The 20,634-nt window shown below is 39.4% G+C and overlaps 1 protein-coding gene across 2 annotated transcripts in view; it reads right to left on the bottom strand.

Moving 5' to 3' along the window:
• Window positions 1–687: 687 nt before the first annotated feature.
• The window catches only part of PLPPR5 (phospholipid phosphatase related 5), a 111,389-nt gene continuing 91,442 nt past the window's right edge, over window positions 688–20,634 (bottom strand). The window contains exons 4-6 of one of the 2 annotated variants that reach the window (XM_072997951.2): window positions 16,189–16,365; window positions 12,855–12,974; window positions 688–8,214 (exon numbers count right to left, since the gene is read on the bottom strand). In XM_072997951.2, coding sequence (XP_072854052.1) covers window positions 8,206–8,214; window positions 12,855–12,974; window positions 16,189–16,365 — 306 coding nt within the window. In that variant the 3' untranslated portion in view covers window positions 688–8,205. The remainder of the gene's footprint in view (window positions 8,215–12,854; window positions 12,975–16,188; window positions 16,366–20,634) is intronic. The other variant, XM_020801237.3, reaches the window with a different exon arrangement.

The raw sequence follows: 20,634 nt of genomic DNA, 5'->3' as shown, positions 1-20,634 counted from the left end.
GGTAGGCTCCCACTGGACTGAGCATACTATGAAGTGAGGTTTCATGTCTGAAATGTGGGTTTCTGTAGCCCACCACCTAAGTAGTGGTCAGGCAATTTGGTGCTCTCTAGATGTTTGAGCTACAACCCCCATAACACCTGAACATTGACCAAAACATAGGAGACTTGTAGTCTAAAACACCTGGAGGGATTCAGGTTGCCTACCTTTGAACTAGCTCCAGATGGTGAGACAGTCTGGGAGACAGCCTGCTGACTGGCAACTTTCTGGAGTAGAAGAGTTTCTTTGTATTGTAGAAAAGGTTTCAAAGTACTTTCAAGCTGTTTAGGGTTTTGCAGATAAAGTAACTGCAGCCATTTTCTAAGGTCGAATCCCTTGAAAAAACGTAACATAGTTTAGGAGATCTACATGGCAGTTTCCAAGGATTGGATAACCCTCCTCCTCATCTCTCCTATAATAGATAGTGGGCATGTCCACAATAAAAAGCCAGAAAATGGCTGTTCAACACATTTTATGTATCTATTTTATTTCTTTAATTTATAGTTGGCTTTCTCCAAGCAGAGGGACCCCAAGATGGCCTACCAAGAGTTCTTCTTCTTTTTTAAGTATTAAACAATTAAAATACAGAAAGCTTGACAAACAGGCCCCTCAAGAGTTTCTTCTAAAGGAAAAAAAGAATCTTGCAACAGATGCTTGAAAAAAATTATTTTATTTTCTTTAAAAATACAGTACACAGCAGCTTCTCTCTTCTCCACCCTGTTACTGCTGATTCACAAAGAGAGAACATGATCAGTTTAACCCAAATACTAGGCTGTTATAAATCCTGAGAGACAGACTCAGTTACATGCTGATTTACGTAAGACAATATGCTGAAAAAGAATAGTCTTTCTTTTAACATAAAAGAGTCTCTTCCTGAACTTATGAATCAGATATAAAATCTGCAGAATTTCTGTACTGCAACAACCAACCACGGATTTCCCTGAAATCCTCACTGTGAACAATTTTACATAAGGTGAGTCCTAAATAGCTAGACCAAGAAAGTAAACATACCAAGCATGGTGAGCATATGGGATATGCAATGACTCATCAAATATAATTGATACTTTAACAAATGGTGTATGTAACACACATTGCACTATCATAGTTAAGGGCTCGATTCTTTCCTTCTTATGATCACTTTTGGAGAACAATCCACACCAAAACATATTCTTTGGGGAACATCCATGGGTCAGCTGCCTCTGTTCCTGAGAGGGCACAACTGGAAGCACAGGAATCACATCATCACTGGAGAAGCAAGATACTTTCTCACAAGATGCTTCTGTGGCTGGGCTGGGCTGGGCAAAGTGTGGCCCATATGGGGCAACTTCATGAACTTTTGGCTATTTTCGGCTGAGGGGATCTTTTCTTCTATCAGAAGACACTGAGCACAGCTCAGGAGCAAGGGAGCAAAGGGAATGGCAGAGTTACTTCCCTGTAGCTCCTAGAGAGTGTCAGGGTTTTTTTCCCAATTTTTTTTTAAAAAAAGAAAAATATTGAAAGGAATAGAGACATGAGCAGCCCTCCAAGATCCTGGGTGGCCATGTGCAATCCCTGGACCTCTGGAATGTAGCCACTTTGTGCCTTATACCAATGGCAGGACTGGCCACTGAAAATGAACAACCATTCTCATCCATTGTGTAGGATGGATGCAACTGTGTGTGTGTTCACTGAAAGATATGTCATAAAGAGATGTCCTTCGAGAGCTACATGATCAGCAGAATCACATGGTGTAGCTCTCACCAGACTTGATCAGACTGTAAGTGGAAGAGCACACAAAAATAAACAACTTCTTGAAAAAAAATTTTTTTTTACAAGATCATTACATCCCCTCTTTCTCACATGCTGCTTTGCAACATGCAGGGGGATTCTGTTTTGTTTCATTTTAAATAAGATCCATCAGTGTTTCATATTGCAATCTTAAAAGATTTGTGCCATGCAATTCTACTGATCACGTAGCTTCGGATCTCAATGGATCAGGGCAGTATTTAAAATCCTAAGAACCGCATTCAAGTGTGCCCAATAGTAATGAATTATGAGAACTACAGTTCAAAACATCTGAATGGCCACCTGATTGAACTTTATTTATTTTTATTAGTCTTGTTTATAGGCCACCTTTCTCCTGACAAGGGGAAATAAGGAGGCTCACAGTACTAGCAGTTCAACTTGGCTGTCTTTAGTGGAAGACCCAAAGGATTCACTGTGGATGAAACAAGGCATATCACTCATTTTATTAAAAATGTGGGAAATGGTCACAACCTACACGGAATTTGTGCTGGGAGAAAAGTTAAACCAATGTCTCATTTTCCTAACAAAATAAAGTGGTTTCGAAAGTGTTGTAATAAGAAAACATCTTTCATCTTGGATTGTCAAGCTGAATTAGGTCTGGCATTACTGATTTACTTGTTTTGGTTATACAATGTGAATATATATCCCTTTGTGATGTTAAAAAAAGAGGGAATTTATGAAAAGCAGCTTACTTCTACCTTCTCTGTATTTTATTCTCTTAATCCTTTTATTGTTTGCCTGACATGCCCCCCAAAATTCCTGAGATACATTAATAATAACTGGAAGGATGACAGTACTTTGGTTAAACCTCCTACTATTTTCATGACTACTGTTCATGAGTGGGATGAGGAATATCCATCACCACCATCTGCAGCATCCCAGCTGAAAAAGAAAAGTTAAGTTTGGAATCTCAGGTTATAAGATGGTCCAGCTTGATCTGTCCTGTCCTGACATTGGAAAGGTAAAGTGAAAAGGCCCTGATCTGGAAGCCCAAGACCCATTTTCAAGGATAGCTTTAGCAATCTGAAGCAGTGATTCTTATACAGTGAACTGAAGACAACAACAGAGCTTGTTTGGCTATTGATGTGTGACTCAATAAGGGGGAGGGGTATTTTCTGGCTTTAAAGCCCTACACAAACCACCATACTCAATGCAAAAATATACAGTATATACTGATGTACTGGTGTGGTGGGACATCCAGAGGAGGGGCATACCCACATGCCTACACAGAGCTACAACTTTCCACTGTTGTGTCATTATCAAAAATAGATCAGAATCTGCCTATTGCTGGATCACAGTAGCATTTTCTAGAGGGAAAGGAGACAAAAGAATGTGAAAGGAAATAAAACTGGAAAAGGTAAGAGCCTGGAAAGATTACAGAACATGTTCTCATTAGATACCAGAAGGGCTGCTGGACCCTTATAATCCATATACACTGACTTTGTTCAGTCAATAGGATTATACAGCTGGACACAATACAGTGGTGCCTCGCTTTACGATTGCCCCGCATTATGATGAAACTGCACTACGATGATCTTTTTGCGATCACAATTGCGATCCCAAAACGATGGTCTAAATGGTGTTTTTTCGCTTTCCGACGATCCGTTCCCTGCCTCGGGAACCAATTCTTCGCAAAACGACGATTTTAAAAATAGCTGATTGGCTGTTTCAAAATGGCCACCGGGTAAACAAAATGGCTCCCCGCTGTTTTCTGGGTCAGATTCCTCACAAGACAGGCAGCGAAAACGGCTGCCCTATGGAGGATCTTCGCTGCACAGTGAGTTTTGACCCCATTGGAACGCACTGAAGGGGTTTCAATGCGTTTCAATGGAGTTTCCCCCCCCCCTGCTTTATGATGTTTTTGCTTAATGGCGATTTTCCTGGAACGGATTATCGCCGTTAAGCGAGGCAGCACTGTATAACTGTTCCACTGATAGAAGTGCTTTCTTCAACAGAACTGGGAGGGGGTCAGTTCCACTCATAGCACCCGCACCACACCCTCTAGCCCTGTCACATTAGTGTGACTTTGGATTTAGGTTCATCATATACATTTGCAATGGCGTGATCTTGATCTTATGCCCGCCCAGATGTTTGTTATTGCAAAGTAAAAAACTATCCTGGATTCCGTGTGAGCCAAGCCAAGAAGAACTGGGCACTGGCCAGCTCCAATCCATCTGCTGGTAAAAAGAAGAAGGGAACTACTTGCTAGGGGTATGAAAGACAGTAAATATGGTCCACTCTGTTTACTATCCTTGGGAATTATGGTAGCCTACCTTCTCACCTTAACAGATCCTTTATTCTCTAGTACTGAAGAATTAAGTCACTGACGGCATATTTGACACAAAACACAGGGACAAATGCCAACAACAGAGGGGAAAGGGGGTCTCCTTGAGCTTGGAGCTTAGCATACTCTATGCTGTGCTCCATCTTTTTTATGCATCACTCCCTTGATTCTCAAAAATCTGAGATCACTTTTGAAAATGGATCTTTGGCTGTGCTGCATTAACCTGCAAGTGCTATCCATGAACAGTAATCCTTTTAGTTTTATGTTGTGTCTGCTATGTGCCATAAAGTAAATTTGAACTGATGGTAATCCTAATTATTAATGACTTCGAAAAGGTCTTATCTTTAACAGTGCTGCCCAGGCCTTGCAGAGTAAGGATCATGGCTTCTTTCAGCCAGCCAGCCAGCCAAGGACTTTGATGGTACAAAAGGAAAGGGGGTGGGGGTGGTGAGAAAGCAAGCTGGGCTTAAGAATAGAGCCATTAACCTTCAACAGGAGAACATTAATCACAAAAATTATACGATATTCCAATCTCTAAATGTTCTCATCCCTAATCCTAACTACGGGGTACACTGAAGACATTCAAGAACGACAAAAATTAGCTATTCAACCACATGAAGTCAGGAAAATATCCAAATAAATAATTTGTTTCAAAATTATGATACAATACTTATAGTATAAATTGGCATTTTCTTTAAAATTCAAAAGCAGAAGCACCAGTCTTAAGATAGAAACATGGTATGTGAACCACATCATAATACAAAGTGCAAACAGCATTTTAGTACTGGATGTGATTCTTTTTTTTAAAAAAAAAAATCTGGATATACTGGGATCAGTTTGCATGGGAACAAGTGTCATGCTGAATTTTAAAATAAAGGTGAAAAAGTCCAGCTCAGTTAGACTTAATGGTATATCACCAGATACTTTACAAGGCTAAGTTAAAAAAAACCAGTAATTATCCCAGAGAAGGAATATGGGATATCTATGTGATGTGCTCAGGGAGGCTCTTTTCTAAGTAACATCCTCCTACCCACCCACCCCATCCCTAAAGGGTGCAATGCTTTTTGCTGGAAAAATACTCTTAACTTTTGACATTTCAGGAATATTCTTCACGGGCTGATGTAAAATGTTAATGCTCCTAAATCTGGCCCATATAACCAGGTAAAGTTTTCCCCCACTTATATTCAAAATGTTTCTGTAATTATGAGTGAACTGTGAAAAGGGATGATGTCCAATGTAACGAATAGACTTCTGTTTCAACATCATGTGACTTCTGCAAAGGCCGTGATGTGGTTCTACAAGAGTAAAAGAAAGGAGGAAAAGAAAACAGTGAGAAGTTTATAACTGCAAAATGTTGTTTTCCCCCCTCCCATTTTTCTCCTCAATTATCTCTTTTGCAAAAAAATTCCCCCGCCAAAATGACATTTCCCTCCATCACCCAATTTTTTTGGGAGGTGTTCCCATATTTTAAAATGTTTTTGTTGCATTGTGCAACTGCATTCACACTTCCCTGCAGGAAATGTAAATTATTTCACAGATGTACACACTTCAGAGCAGAAGTACATTTGCCAAAGTAATCCAAATATGGAGGTAAAGGGGGCATTTTGAGGGTGAAGGAAGGGAGAGGTGATTACCCCTCCAACAGTTACTAACTCTCCCTTCCAGCACTCCATCCTATTTTGTTTTCCTTCTACTCAGAATAGCTTCTTGTTTTGGAGTGTAGCTGAGGAAAAAAGTGGATTCATCTAAAACCAGCTGCTTTTAGGCCTGCTTTCTTCTGTTCTTGCAAACAGAAGAAGGCTTACGGGCAATCTTCCTAGCCACCAGTTCTCCTTTGGAAATTCTCACCAATCCTGTATTTTCCTTAAAATAAAAACATGAGTTTGACAAACTGATCTTTTCCTCATACCATTCAGTTCCACTCTTATTGTGTCTTTAACATCTTTTATGACATAATAATCAAAGTATTTAACTCAGGTGTGATTCTATAAGTATCTTATAATAATTAAGATCTACAGAGTCTGACAGCAGATCATATTGTGTTTCAATGGTATTATAATTATAATCCTGTCTTTCTTCATTACTTTTTAAAGTTACTGACAGAACATCATATGGCACAGAATAAAGTAGCAAAGGTTAAATAGAAATGGCATGTTAGGTAAAGGTACCTAACAATTTACCTAACAAAGGTACAGTACTTGACAATTTGTCCAGTTGTGTCCAACTCTAGGGGGCGGTGCTCATCCCCGTTTCCAAGCCGTAGAGCCAGTGTTTGTCCGTAAATAGTTTCCGTGGTCACGTGGCCAGTGCGACTAAACATGGAACGCTGTTACCTTCCCACCATGGTGGTACCTATTTATCTACTCGCATTTGCATGCTTTAGTCAACAGTATATATTTTTAAAACTTCATTCTGATTCACTGAAATGTCCCTTTTGTTTGCACTATGCCTTTCTTTGAATCTTTCAATAGGAAGGTTCAACTTCTTTGCTGTTGGCTTACATTTATAAATAATTTTTAAAAAAATATAGATGCCTATATAGAAGCCTGATCTTTAAAAACACCATCTTAAATTTGACTGCAGTTGTCAGATTATTTAAGGCCCATAATCACTGATTAACCAGAATCAGAATAAGATTGGCATTTAGTTTATTAAACAATAAGAAAAGCTGTCTTCTATGAGATACTTATATTTACATGTTTACATTGTTTTTCTCATGTTATACACACTGGATTTTGTATGAGGGACACATATTGACATTGTTATTTTGTTTTGTTACATTATACACAAATATTCTGGTATAAAATAAAACTGCTTTTGTGATACATTCATTGTACAGTAACTGGTTATTTTGTAAATTATATATTAGAACTGTGATTGTGTTAATTGGTTTGCTCTTATTTTTATGGAGATTTCGTCTTTGGGTTATACAAACTGATCATGCTGGTTGGGCAATTCTAGGTGACAGCATTTAAATAAGTCATTTTTCTATGCTCTACAAAAATGTTTTTACACCTAGTATTGGGGACAAAAGACAGCTCTACTGTACCTTACCGGTCAAATTCTTTTGCTAAAGTTTTCTGTCTATGAAATCTTTAGCAACTTTGTCAGAGTAATTTCCTTAGACACACCAGAAAGACTAAAACACCATGTGGGAAAACAGCATGTGCTGTCAAACTCAAAAAAAGAAATATTTACTTGCACCCCTGAGTGCTCACAATTAGTTCACATCAGCTTTCTGTTGGGTTTTGCATAGAGCAATAATGGACGATGTGTCGCTCTAAGAGTCAGAAGCAGCTCCAGGGTATGGCAACAAACTGCAGCATGCACAGCCATTGTTTTATCCCACCAATGTATCAGTGAGGACTACTCAGGACTACCTTGCTAACAAGAAAGCCCAAAAGGCCAAAAAAGTCAAAACACAAGCAGTGAAACACCCGCGTTAAGAAAGCAGAACCTTAGGTGCAGGTTTCTGGTAAAAGGAAGAGGGAATTAAACAGTTTGACATTATGCTAATGGGTTAATTTTTAAAGACATTTTAAATAATATTGAAATCATATTTGAGGAATACTACATACATTCTGAGGAAACGTAACGAGCTCACATTAAAAATTTAAAACCTACATATAAATTATGAACTCCTTACTTATATCTTGCATTCTAATTCTCCCTTGAGAACATAGCACGACCTCTTATCAGTTTATTAAACATGTTGGTACTGAAGCTGCACATTTTGAAAACATATAGTTCTTTAAAAAATTTTTCCTCTTTTTCTTCCTCCTTCTCAGGAAACTACAGAAACCAATTTTAAAAAAAAATCCAGAGGAGTCAGTGTCTAAAAATGTTGTCCACCTGCACTGAAGGCCCTCTGAAACCACACTTGAACACACCAGTGCGCTTTTTGCGCACATACGTTTATTGCCTTAAATGAAGATGCTCAATCTGGTCCATTCCCGTTATCCAGGAGAAAACTCTAAAGAGTCGTGATTTAATAGAGTTTTGCTGCAATGGTTCTTCTTGACAATGATCAATTCCTTGATTCTGCAACATGTACAATCATTATTTTCATCCAATCATGTTAGGCAAAATTTCATATCTTCTCAGAAGCACTGCAGGTAAAAGACATAACAGCCAAAATCCTCTTATTTGTGTGTGCCGCCATTAAGGTCCATTGGCATAAATCTCAGTGGTTAACTGCCACTAGGTGGTTATCTTTCTCTTGCACATAGAGCATGTGACATCGTGTGGAACATGGAACATGAATACAATTGTCTTCTGAACCAGTGGCAATTTGCTGCTGACATTTATGCCAACAGACTTATGCCAGAGTAATTATTCAGTCGGACGCTGACCAATGCAGAATCATAGAATAATGAGTTGGAAAGGGCCTATAAAGCCATCGAGTCCAACTCCATGCTCAATGAAGGAATCGAAATGAAAGTACATCTGACAGCTGGTTGTCTAATTCTCTCTTGAATGTTTCCAGTGTTGGAGCACTCACCCCACCCAAGGTAACTGGCTCCATTGTCACACTGCTCTAACAGTTAGGAAGTTTTCCCAGATATTCAATTGATATCGAACTTCTTCCACCCATTGTTGTCCAGGTCTGTGCAAAGGTAGAATGTATAAAGTTGTGCTATCCCCCCCACCCAAATCATGTTTCTTATGACTTCTGAAGCATGCAAGGGAGAGGGGTAAGAATGGGCAGTGATTTTGTTTGTTTTTGTAAGAATTTCCAAAATTTGCAGATTTTTTTCAAATTTCAAATGGAAGGAATTTAAGAGGAAAAATCTGGATGCTGACAAAACTGATTCTCCATTTGAGTGCTTACCTCTAAAACTGCAGTGTGCGAAACTCTGTGTATTCTGCTCTGTTTGTAGTGCTACATGACAATTGCCTCCTCTTTTTCCTGAGGGGCTCATCATCTTTTACAGCTGTGTGAGAGGCAGGTACAGCATGATCCTCCCTATTCTGAGAAAAGGCATACCTACTAAATCTGGCCATTGCAAATGGGTGAAAATGTTGTTTCAGTTCAGTTTTGATAGATTTGTCACAGATAATTAATGAAAAATTTGAGACACAAGAAACTTCTGGTGTAAAAAATTCTGAAAGCAGAAGAAGGATTTCCCCATTCCTTCTGCAGGGCTCCTGTATTGGTAGAGACTATTCACACACCCAAACATTCAGGATTTTAAATCGCATTAGGAGCCTCCCTGAGTGAACCAAAGCTGTAACATGGGCAGGGCAAGTGAGATATTTGCCTAAGGCAGAAGGGGGTTCAGACAGTGCCAGTCAACACTGACAACAATGAGCTAGATTTATTTATTATCTTTTTCCTCTGCAAATCTGTTATCATATCATGCTCAATGCTCAAGACATGAACCCATGATCTGAGCCAGTATAAAAGCATTTTCTACGTTTCTATGTACACGGAGGTACAAGTGCTTTCCCCCTCTCCCTTCTAGAAGCTGTACTTCTCATGCAAGTTCAGAGGCCCCTCCCACTCTGAGGATCCCAGTTACTGATTGCCAAGATGCATGGTCATTAAAAAGTCATGGATTCTTAGGCTGGAAAAAAAAAGAACAACTGCTCAGAATGGATGGGTGGCTGGTTATAAAGGAGGACAGGCAGAGAAGGGAACACCTGGCTAGGTACACACATGGGAATGATTTCTCCAGCTGCATCTTCTTCTGCCTAGTGTACTTGCAAATACTTGATCCACTGTCAGAACCTTTTAAGGAGCAGCCAAAGAAGCTTAATGCCTTGTGCCCAGCGAAGAGGGTCATGGCCTATTGAAGAAGATAGCTATGCAGCACAATACTTTTTTAACCTTTCCATATTTTCTCTCTCTCTCTCTCTCTCTCTCTCTCTCTTTCTTAGAGTATTTTTCAGCACAGACAATTACTGCATTGCAAAGATTTGTAGACAATGTCAGGAACAGGAGAGGACAGGACAGGCCTGGAGCTGACCATGCTATACCTAGACCTTCAAGCTCAGGTTCTCTGAGGTCAGAGCTGGGCTGAGAACTGGCAATCCTAAAGCCTGAAAGACAGCAAGCAGAATCAAAAGGCTTCTGGATTATTTACATAATTCCTGACCAGTTCCTGAGTTCCCAATCCAACACGGTCACTTCAGCAAAGACTAAACTAATGACTCATAATGCCATTACTTAACTAGTTCAATATATCGTTGTCTTCTTGATACTGCCCACATTCTGTTAATATTAATATGGGCTCTCATTGTGCTGATCATGAGCTCGAAAAGAAGAACAAAGCTCAACCCAAAATCCTATGGCCGAAGCCAGCCAGACATCCTGAGCTCTCTTTAACCAATGGATATTGGAGCTAGGATGAGAAAGCTCACCTCCTCCATCCTCCGACTGCCATGGATTTCTAGTTCATGCTTTCTTGCTCTTAGTGTGAGGCAGAATAGATTCTTCATCCATCTCCTGTCCTTGCCTCGACAAGGACCTGTTTTGTACTTTTGCCTCTCACACAACTACCAGAGAGAAGCTAAGGATCCATCACACAGCTGTTCTCAAGGGCATAGGCAAGAGTTTGCAAACATTACTTTTCTAGACTGCAGCTCTCAAAATATGCTGGACTCAGCCATCTCAATTATGGGACAAGTCAGAGTCCAGTGATGCAGAGAAGCAGACTATTGCACAGCTCCTAACAGCAATCAAACCTAATTTTTTAAAACAGTAAAAACAGTTACTATCTTCTTACAGATTTTTATTTGCAGCTATTCCTTGCGCCTTCCATTTCATTACAGTTATCAGCACAATTTTATATAGAAATAACCAAACCATTGTTCCTCCCCCACAACCTCCCAAAAAGGTTCCAGGGTGGTACACAAGGATCAAATATGGATGACAAAACAGAATAAAACTATAATGTATAAAAGTAAGATTTAATTAACAAAAATCCAGGCATCAAAAGCTGAGGGGGAGGGAGTTGGATTTGTTCTTAACCTAGAAACTCGAAAAATCCCACCAGTTGTAGCACCAATTACTCTTAGGAGGGCAATCCAAAGAGTGTGTGTGTGTGTGTGTGTGTGTGTGTGTGTGTGCACGTGCACGTGCACGTGCATGTGTGTGCACATGCTGTGTGAAAATGTAATATAGGCAATAAATGGCAAAAAGGTAAAAAAGCAAAGTGTGCTGCTTATATATACTTCCCCATTGTGCTTAATGCAGTCTCTGAGTGGCTTACAAGTTAATTATGCAGGCTACACATTGCCCTCCCCCCTCTCAGCAAGCTGGGTACTCAACTGACTGACCTCAGAAGGATGGAAGGCTGAGGGAACCTCGAGCTGGCTACCTGGGATTGAACCCAAACTGTAAGCAGAATTTTGGTTGCAGTACCACAGTTCAACCACTGTGCATTGAAGTCATTTGCTTTGAGTTCCTTGTACAGCCATGTCTGAATTAAGCCTCAGACAACTATGGTAATTCCCAATGTGTTTTGGTAATCAAAGGAAAAACATTTCAATGCCAAGTCAAAACCAGGCTCTTCATCAAAGTTTTGGGGTCCTAATGATCATAGGTTGCATAAGTAATTGACCTCTGTTTACCAGTGCATCCTGAGGTGAGAAAGCATTTTATACCATTTAAACTTATGTACATTCTTCCCAGTGCGGTGTAGTGGATAGAGTGATGGACTAGGACTCTGGAGAAGAGGGTTTAAATCCCTGCCTAGCCATGGAAACCCACTGGGGGAGTGGAACTAGTAAAACCACTCTTTAAAAATATCTCACTTTCCTTGAAAGCCCTATTAGGATTACTATAAATAGGTTATGACTTGACAGTACGCAACAACAACAGTGTTCTAATGTGTTGTTTATATTGATTTAAATTGTTTAGTGCTGCCTCATTCTTTGTAACCCACCCTGACAACCTTGGATGTAAGATGGGACATAATAATCTAATAAATAATCATGAAAAAGAAATGAATTTTTTTTATACTGAAAATAATTTCAAGGGGTTCAACCTGATCAAAAATACTCCTCTCACCCTTTCCAGGCTCTTGCATGGGAAATGGAGAAAGATATCATCATCATTACCATCACCATCACCACCACTACCACCACCACCACCACCACCATCATCATCATCATCATCTCCATAATACCTCAGAAAAAAAAAGGCCTCAGAAAAAAAGGGCCTGAAATGAGGGAAGCCACTGAAGGTACAGGTGGAAGGGGCTCCATTCCCCTCAATCACATATATCTTCTCAAGGAGACATATGGTTAGCTTCCATCAGACCTAAGACTTCTTCTAGGGTAGCCAGTATCTTGCTTTATTTTGACATCTCACAAAAAGCCAACAGAACGGATTATATCGAAGATACCCATTCATCAACTGAATGCTCGCTCGAGCAAATGAGATGGTGACCTCCTTATGACAAAGTGTCAGAAAGGCTTACTGAGACGTTTTTGCTCTAAAAGGCACAGAAATAAATACAGAAGAAAGCTGTCTGTTCTCCAATGGAATGAATGAAACACAGAGAGACTTCTACTATTGTTTCACGGGCAAATGTGTAACAGTTACAAATTGTACTCCAGGGAGAGGATTTGCTTCTCATAGAACAAATAACAAAAACATGGAGCTTGGAAGAGGCTGCTTTTTGTTTTCTTTGATGCACTACAAACTATCAGTATTCCTGGCCGGCTGGCTGGATTATAGGAACTGCATTTTTTTTTAAACCAATTTGTCAAAGAAAACTATCCATTGTGAAACTAATGTTACCTTTTCTAAAGGGCTTTCTACTCGAGGGATGCTGATCATAGGCATTTGAGCCAGATTGTCCATGTGTGAATGTTCATTTTCTGGTTGTCTACCTCTAAAATTATTAACCACGCACACAACCTGGAAAGAGAGGGAAGAAATGAGGCATTATGAAAGAATTTAATGAAGTGAATTTAAAAGTACAGGATCCAGACTAGCATGTGCTAAAAATACTAATAATTAAGGCCCTATTCCACATTGAATGAGATTTCAAGAACATCTCTGTCAACAAACACTTGTAAGACAATTTAGTTCTATTTTAATGATAAGCTTAGAATAATTTTTACCCAGAGCAACTTGACATTCCTGAAATTTGCTGCTTGTGGCATCTAAAACTGTTGGGAATATGACATTACCACCAGCAGTGATTTTTGATAATTGAAGACGTCCTCCTCCTGTTCTGCAACTCCCATGGCTTCCAGACTACCAAAGTGATTAGGTAAAAACCATGGCAGGCTCAGGACAGAAGTACTTAATTTCTGAAAAAGTGCACATGGTAGTAACATCAGCAGCCTTCTGCAGGTTTTTTTTCTGAATCTTTTTGTTTTTGGACTTACAAAGGAAAGAGGAATATTGGAAAAGCGTTTAATGGCTAGGGAAAGATATGTCCTATGTTCAAACTTTGTAAAGATTCATGTAACCACAGAGAGCTCATAGGTAGAATAATGCAACACACCATGCAACAACTTTTTTGTACTCATAATGCACTTCAAATCCATGTGCATCTAGCTTCCAGAAGGCTGCCTAATTATTGTATTTTAAAATATTGTATATCTTTCTTTCTTTTTAAAAAGGAAGGTAGCTCATAAAGTGTATTAATAGTAATTTACTGGGATTGCAGGCAAACATGAAGCTTCCCAAAGTGAAAATGGCCTGCGGACCTAATCTGTTTTGGGGCACTGGACTCGTGGGGAATCAAATGATGAGGTTTAGCTCAGTGATTGTCAACCTCTGGTCTCCACTTGTTCTTTTTCATCTCCCAGAAAACTCACTCACAATGGCCATTGGTAAAGGATTCTGGAAGTTATAGTACAACAACAAGGTTGAGATCCACTGGTTTAGAGCACAATCCTAACTAGCTAACATGGCTGAGGACCAGTTCAGCTGACTAAATCAGCAGACTGGCAGGGGACCAGGATTCCAGTAGAGCAAATGAAGCTGTACTGAACTGAAACTTCTCCCATCTCAAGGTGGTTGAAAATTACTCAGGACAATCCTTAACCTAACCCACTTAGTACCACCATAGTGATGATACCCCTGTGCTGGGCGAAATTTGGACCTGTCTTCTCTATTGCTCTGCCTTTTCTTCATCCCCTTCGGCCAATAGAATAGAATAGAATTTTTACTGAAGAGGTCTTCAGACCGTTTCAAATACACCATACACAATATACAAAAACCAAAGACTCTCAGCCTGTGAGTTAAAGGAAAGATTTCAAAGTTACTAAATCATATATAATTACATCAATCAAATCCTCATTCTCAAATAGACATACAATTATGTCTCTAACACACATTCCTTTTCTTCCTCTTTCTTCCTAAGGGAGGATGCCTTAATGGCGAAAAGATCTTAGCCAGCAGAGAAGTTCTGCTGTGGGTCCTTCAAAGATCAGCGAGTGGGAGGGGGTTCTGCCAGCACCAGAGGATGAGGTGCAACACAGTTTCATCTTTTTCTTGGCACAGTCAACATTTGCTATTAACTCTGTCAAGAAAAAGCTGAAACTGTGTCACACCTCATCTGTGAATGTCCAAAGACTGCACAAACAGATTATAAAATTAGCCATTATAGAGTGGCAAAATTAGTGCACTGGTCATTATGCAAAATATATAACTTGTCGGCCTCCAAAAATATAGATAATATATATTATATAAATAATTAATATACAAAAGTATATAATACCAGTCAACATATTTATAATTTTGATTGTGCATGGTGTTTTTGAATAATAATAATCATAATAATATCAAGAAATTTCACATAGTACTATAAGCAGTTGTGTATCTCAGAAATAACGCCATCAGAACTACAAAAGGGGCAATATTAGGGAACAGCGTACATACTGTGCCGATATTTAACAGATACTTAGGTTTTTTTGGTTACAACTTACATCTGTTAATAATACTAGTCAAATTTTTATAATTTTGAGTGATTGTGCCTGGTATTTTTTAATCATCGTCTTTCTTTCTTTCTTTCTTTCTTTCTTTCTTTCTTTCTTTCTTTCTTTCTTTCTTTCTTTCTTTCTTTCTTTCTTTCTTTCTTTCTTTCTTGCAACAGCTTTACATAATCCTGAATTGAAAAGCAGTTTATTTATTGCTCCCTTATAGCTACTCTGTGGTGCATCTAGAAGTTCTATAGGGTGTATATGGTCTTCTGAGTAGCCAGACCAATGCATTCTTTTAGGAAAAAAAACACCAAAATCAGTAAAAAAAAAAAAGATGCATTTCTCCAGTTCCTACATAGAGCACAGTCCTTGAAAGTTGTCTAAGGTGGACATATCTCAGGAAGCTACACCACTTGTTCCTGCAAATCACTTGTTTGCACAAAAAGCACAAGTAATTTTCATTCTGTTTAAATTCTGCAGGAATTCTGCAAAACTGTTGCTAAAAGAGTGAAGTTGCAAGAGTGCAAAGTGGTGACTACAGAGATGATTAATTTCCTTTATCGAAGTTTCTCCATTCATTTCAATGGAAGAGATGGCTTTACCTATGCACAAGGATGCAAGTGAAGACTTCTCCCACCGAATAAACTGAATTTTAGATCTTTCCTACAATGGTGCACCACGTATCCCTCAAAGTCCACTTGGTGCTCTCAGTTAGCACAACGGTGTATTCCTTTGTATATGCACAAGCGATTGTTATACCAATTCAGAAAAAAGGCATGTCCCCCCCCCAAAAAAAAATGTAAATGCAGAAGCAGGCAATACCTTTATTGAACTACTGAAAGAATCAAGTAGATTCTGAGCTTTCGATGGTAATATATCCCATCTTCCTCACACAGTTTCCAAAAGTTTCTTGGAACAGTTGTTGTTCATGCCCGAGAGGCATTTTTGAGCAGCACGCAAACAGTTTTTTTTTGGGGGGTGGAAACTCCTTCTCAGGTAGCATCAAGTAGCTTCTTGGAATTTATGTCTCATCTCTCCAAGCAAGGGATAACCAAGCAGTCTGCATCCCCTCTGCCTGCTTCTGCATTTACATTATTCCAAATAAATTTTCTTCATTTTGATGAACTAAAGAAACAAGAATCCTATCTGCAGGCAAACTCAGATATCGTGAAAAGACTTGCATGGAGCTTACTTACCAAAAACACTGCTATAGAAATACCAACTAGAAATCCTGCTATCACGTCTGACCAATGATTTCGATATTCTGCTACTCTGTTGATACCTGTAAGGAACGCCATGCACATTAAGCTCAAGCAGAGAACTGGTTTTGCCAGCCTTGTTCCTCTGGCTTTTATTGTGTTGGTGATATACATCTATGACCAAAAGAAAAAGAAAAACAGATTAGGGGTATTAATGGGAAAACAACAACAACAGTTTTCATTCAGTTCATAATGAAAACAGAACAAGTCTTACACTTGCTCAAACTTTTTCTTTGAGTGCAGTAATTTCTTTAAAATGAAAAGATACACAGTTAATCCTTGATATTTTTTTAATTCAACAGATTCATATCATATTTTTAGACTGGTGCACCGAAGACTGAATCCATTTATAAAACTGTGAAGGGCTTTGTAGGTAAGGACACATATATGGCCCATTAGTGGAAGAACCTATAGCAACCAAAAACTACAATTATGTTCACCTGCATCCCTTCCTATTCTTTCTCTCAGGGCTTGTGGCGGTAGATGACTTTGTAGTTGAAAAAAAAGAAATAATCCAGCCAGAGCAGAAGCAGTTGGTGTTGTCTCTGCACGTCCACCTCTCTTTTAATGACAGAGTTTTCTTGATTAATTTTTTCTGAATAAACTAACAGAGGGCACAGACAACTTGGAAAATGATACAACCACCTTTAGTTCTGTGAAACATCAGCACATTGAGTAATGTTGGATAAAACTAGTTTGCCTTTTCTGCCACTTGGATTATCCCATTCACTAAGGGCAATTAATGTTAATGAACCTTACTGTTTGAAGAGAAAAGAAACTGAAGTCCTTCAGTACTTAATCAGAAAACATTTGTTCTGCCTATACTCCCAGCAAGCTGCAACCTCTTGTCCAACCCTGGAGCACTTTTAAGTGAAACTCATGGGTTGAGTATGCATAACCTTCCATTAAACTGGGATGTAGGGTTCCATTAAAACCTAACTTTAACCTTCCATTAAACTGGGACTTCCTCCACTGTCATGTAAGATGCGTTCATTCAATGCAACAATACAAATAAAACGGCAGAATTCTGAAAATTGCATTCCTGATGTCACTCTATCACTTCTAGTCATGATGCTGAGAAATGGATAGTGGTGTTCTTCAACACTTTTTCTCCTGCTAGAATTAAAGGTAATTGCCATGAAAAAACATTTAAATACATTAAAAATGTATTTAATGTGAAGGGAACTAAGACAAAGGCTAGAGGTGAGCTATAGTCCACTCTGGAGTTTTAAAAGTGGTATAAAATCATTTCAAACAAATAGGTTTTGCAGATTTTTGTGGTGCTCACAAATCCTCCAAAGTTTATTTGACCAAAGATGAGAGTAGGATGAATCAAACATAGGTATACAGGAGGGATGGGTATACAGGAGGGATGTGGCCTTTCAGAAGTTAGACTGCAATTTCCATGATCCTTCACCTTCAGCTGTGCCAACTAGGGAGGATGGTACCTGGATTCTACCAGCTTAAGAGTCACACCCCACCCCCTCGCTGTACTCCACATTAGCTATTTCTATCCTAAAACATTCAGCTTTTTTTAAAAAAAACCTGTGATTCAAAAGCCAAAATGGTCTACTCAAAACATGACCAAGACTAAACTAGAATTTCAGTCCAAGTCTCATAAGTGTATCATTTAGCCCCACTCACAATTTGCTGCTTGAAACTATATCTGTATACTGGTTGCACCAGGCAGCTGTTTAGTGTCTGGCAGTGTAGTCCTATATACGCACATGCCAAAGGTCCCCTTTAGTTCAGTGGAACTTACTCTCAGGTAGGAGTGTTTAGGAATGTAGTCTTTGTGTCTTGTTGTGCCTGCGTCTTTCCCAAACGTGTCCCCTACCAAAAATGGCTGTTACATTTTTTTTGGTGGTACTTGAAATGGACAGCTCAGTGGGTTGGGTATCTGGCTGCAGAGCCATAGGTTCTGCCACACTACTTTGGGTAGTGTGGGCGGCATATAAATTAAATAAATAAATAAATAAATAAGTCTCATTCCTCACAGTGCCTCCTGGGAGAACAGCAGCCTTGGGCAAGCTGCTCAGTCCCAAGGTACCCCCTCAGAAGAAGGGAAAGGTAAACCATTCTGAAGTCTTTATACCTAGGGAACCCTGGCAAGTAGTGTGGTAAGTTGGAATTGACTTGACAACACACCATCAATTAATCAGTTTGTCAATGACATCATGACAATCTGGCACAACTTGCTATGTGGATCGGCAACTGTTCCACAACTGCAGAGTCTTCAATGCTGTTGTGTTCTTTGCATGGCTACTGTAAACTGCTATTATCTATGTACATGGATCTGTGCATAATATATGCTTGCCCCCCTGTAAATACTAAAATCCCAACTCCTTGCAGAACATGCCACTTTTAGTCATCTTGTTTAACATATATTTCCATAAGAAAGGGGGAAACAGTAGGGAAATTAAGTTCATCTTGACAGAAAACACGCTAACACTCATCAATGTGCTTGTGGAAATAAGCTCTTTTGTGTATGGCAGGCTAACCAAAATAATTTTGCCTAAGAGACACGGAATAAATCAGTGGTTAAAAAAGAAACTGCCTTCCTAAATCACGCCCTTTCTTTTTTTTTCCTCCCCACATTTGAGAAGGTACATGATTTTCACTTCACAGCTTTTCTTTCATCTGTACTCCTCAAGCTGCAGCAGGTTCTCTTTTCTGTACTGCAAGCTGCCACATCAGGATGGAATACAGATGAGCTAAGCAGAGGTAATGCAACATTTTGCCTGCTTTTTCTTTCCCCACAGCATTTCTCCTGAAACACCAATAACCTCTCAATGGCTATTGAGATGGATTCCCCAAGGCTGACACGGCACTTTTAAGAGATCCTTATGCTGGCCAGGATTCAAGACTGTCTCCTGCAGCAGGCTCATATGTGTACCCTTGAAGACTTTTGTACTCATGCCTGGAACCCCTAACTGGGTCATGGTTTCCTGATGCATGGTCTCAGTGGCTTAAGGATGGTTTTCACACCTTATAGTATTGGAAGCAAACATACTGCTCATAGATGTGACACTCAGTGACTCCTCTAGCTAAAAGCTGTCACCAGTGAACCATTAAAACGAAAAGCGTTCATACATGACACATGTCTGTAGCTGCTATGTGAAGGCTACTGTGTGCTTTAGTGTTTGTGCAGTAAAATCTTATCTATGTTTACTCAAACTGAAGTCTCAATGTGTTCAATAAGACTTACTCAGAGGGAACTACGAACAGGGTTGCAGAAGATACATGAGTCATGAAGGGCCATTAGTCCACATCATGCTGACATATGCCCAGTGCATAAATCTGTCCTTCAGGCATTATGAATCTGGGTTCCAGAAGCAGGTATACCGCCCTCCCCTCAAATCTGATGAATTCTGTTACATAGGTGTAACATTAAGTCCATTTTGAGGACAGTATTCTAAAAGGCTCCAGGAACAGAAGCTATGTTTTCTGGTCAGCTTCTCCAAAGAAATCCAGTCTAGGAAGGACAAACAACCGGTGAGTGCTATCAGATGGGGAAATGGTTTGCATTTTGGACCATCTGCGGCACAGCCAGAGTGAACTATTTCCCAACAATCACACAACCCAATTGGGGTCAATGCCCACACTGGACCATTTTGGTCCAGCAGCAAGGCTACTGGTGTTTTGGCTGGGTTGGAGTGATTCCTGCACAGAAGGAGGATCACTTTAAGGGAGATCACATGCAGCAAAAGTGACCCTTCCCAGGGTGCACCTTTCTCAACATCTGACTGCACTGTTTGTCTCCAAACATCGCTGTACAAACTGGCTGTTAATTTTAACTCAAGCCATACTGGAAGTGGGGGCAAGGAGAAGAAAAAGAAAAACTGCTCGTCCAGAATTAGGAATGGTTGTAAGATTAGCCCCTCTAGTCTATATACCCTTTCTAATTTATTTCTAAGATCATTTATAATCAAAAACCAATTTAACTAAATTAGATTCTAATCTGACTGGTTTATTCTAAGAAATAAATCAGCACACATCCATCATGATGATCTGTTGGTGATTATAGCTGATAGCATTAAAATGTTCCCTTCTTTTGACTTATCTTATGGAACAGGTAGACGGCTGTTCTGAATAACCTTTGCAGGAATGTATAAAAACAGGATTAGTGCCTTTAAACACTATGCCTTTTACAGTCATTCCAATCCAGGAAAGATTTTGCCAAACTATGAAAAGTTATAGAGGAGAGCTGCAAAGATGTATTTTGCTGATGCTTTTTGAAGGCAATTCATACGGGAAAAGATTAATAGAACAGTGTGTGGCAAAGCATTTTCCTGTAGAGAACAGAAGGATTGGGATTGAGCACACACTGGTTGTCTTCAAATATTTCAAAGAATTCAAAAAGAAAAGATGGAATACTTCAAC

The sequence above is a fragment of the Pogona vitticeps genome, chromosome 4 (genome assembly GCF_051106095.1).
Source record: "Pogona vitticeps strain Pit_001003342236 chromosome 4, PviZW2.1, whole genome shotgun sequence".
In the NCBI taxonomy this organism is placed as follows: domain Eukaryota; kingdom Metazoa; phylum Chordata; class Lepidosauria; order Squamata; family Agamidae; genus Pogona; species Pogona vitticeps.
Note: the sequence above shows the minus strand (reverse complement) of the source record. Positions and strands in the feature narration are given on the sequence as shown.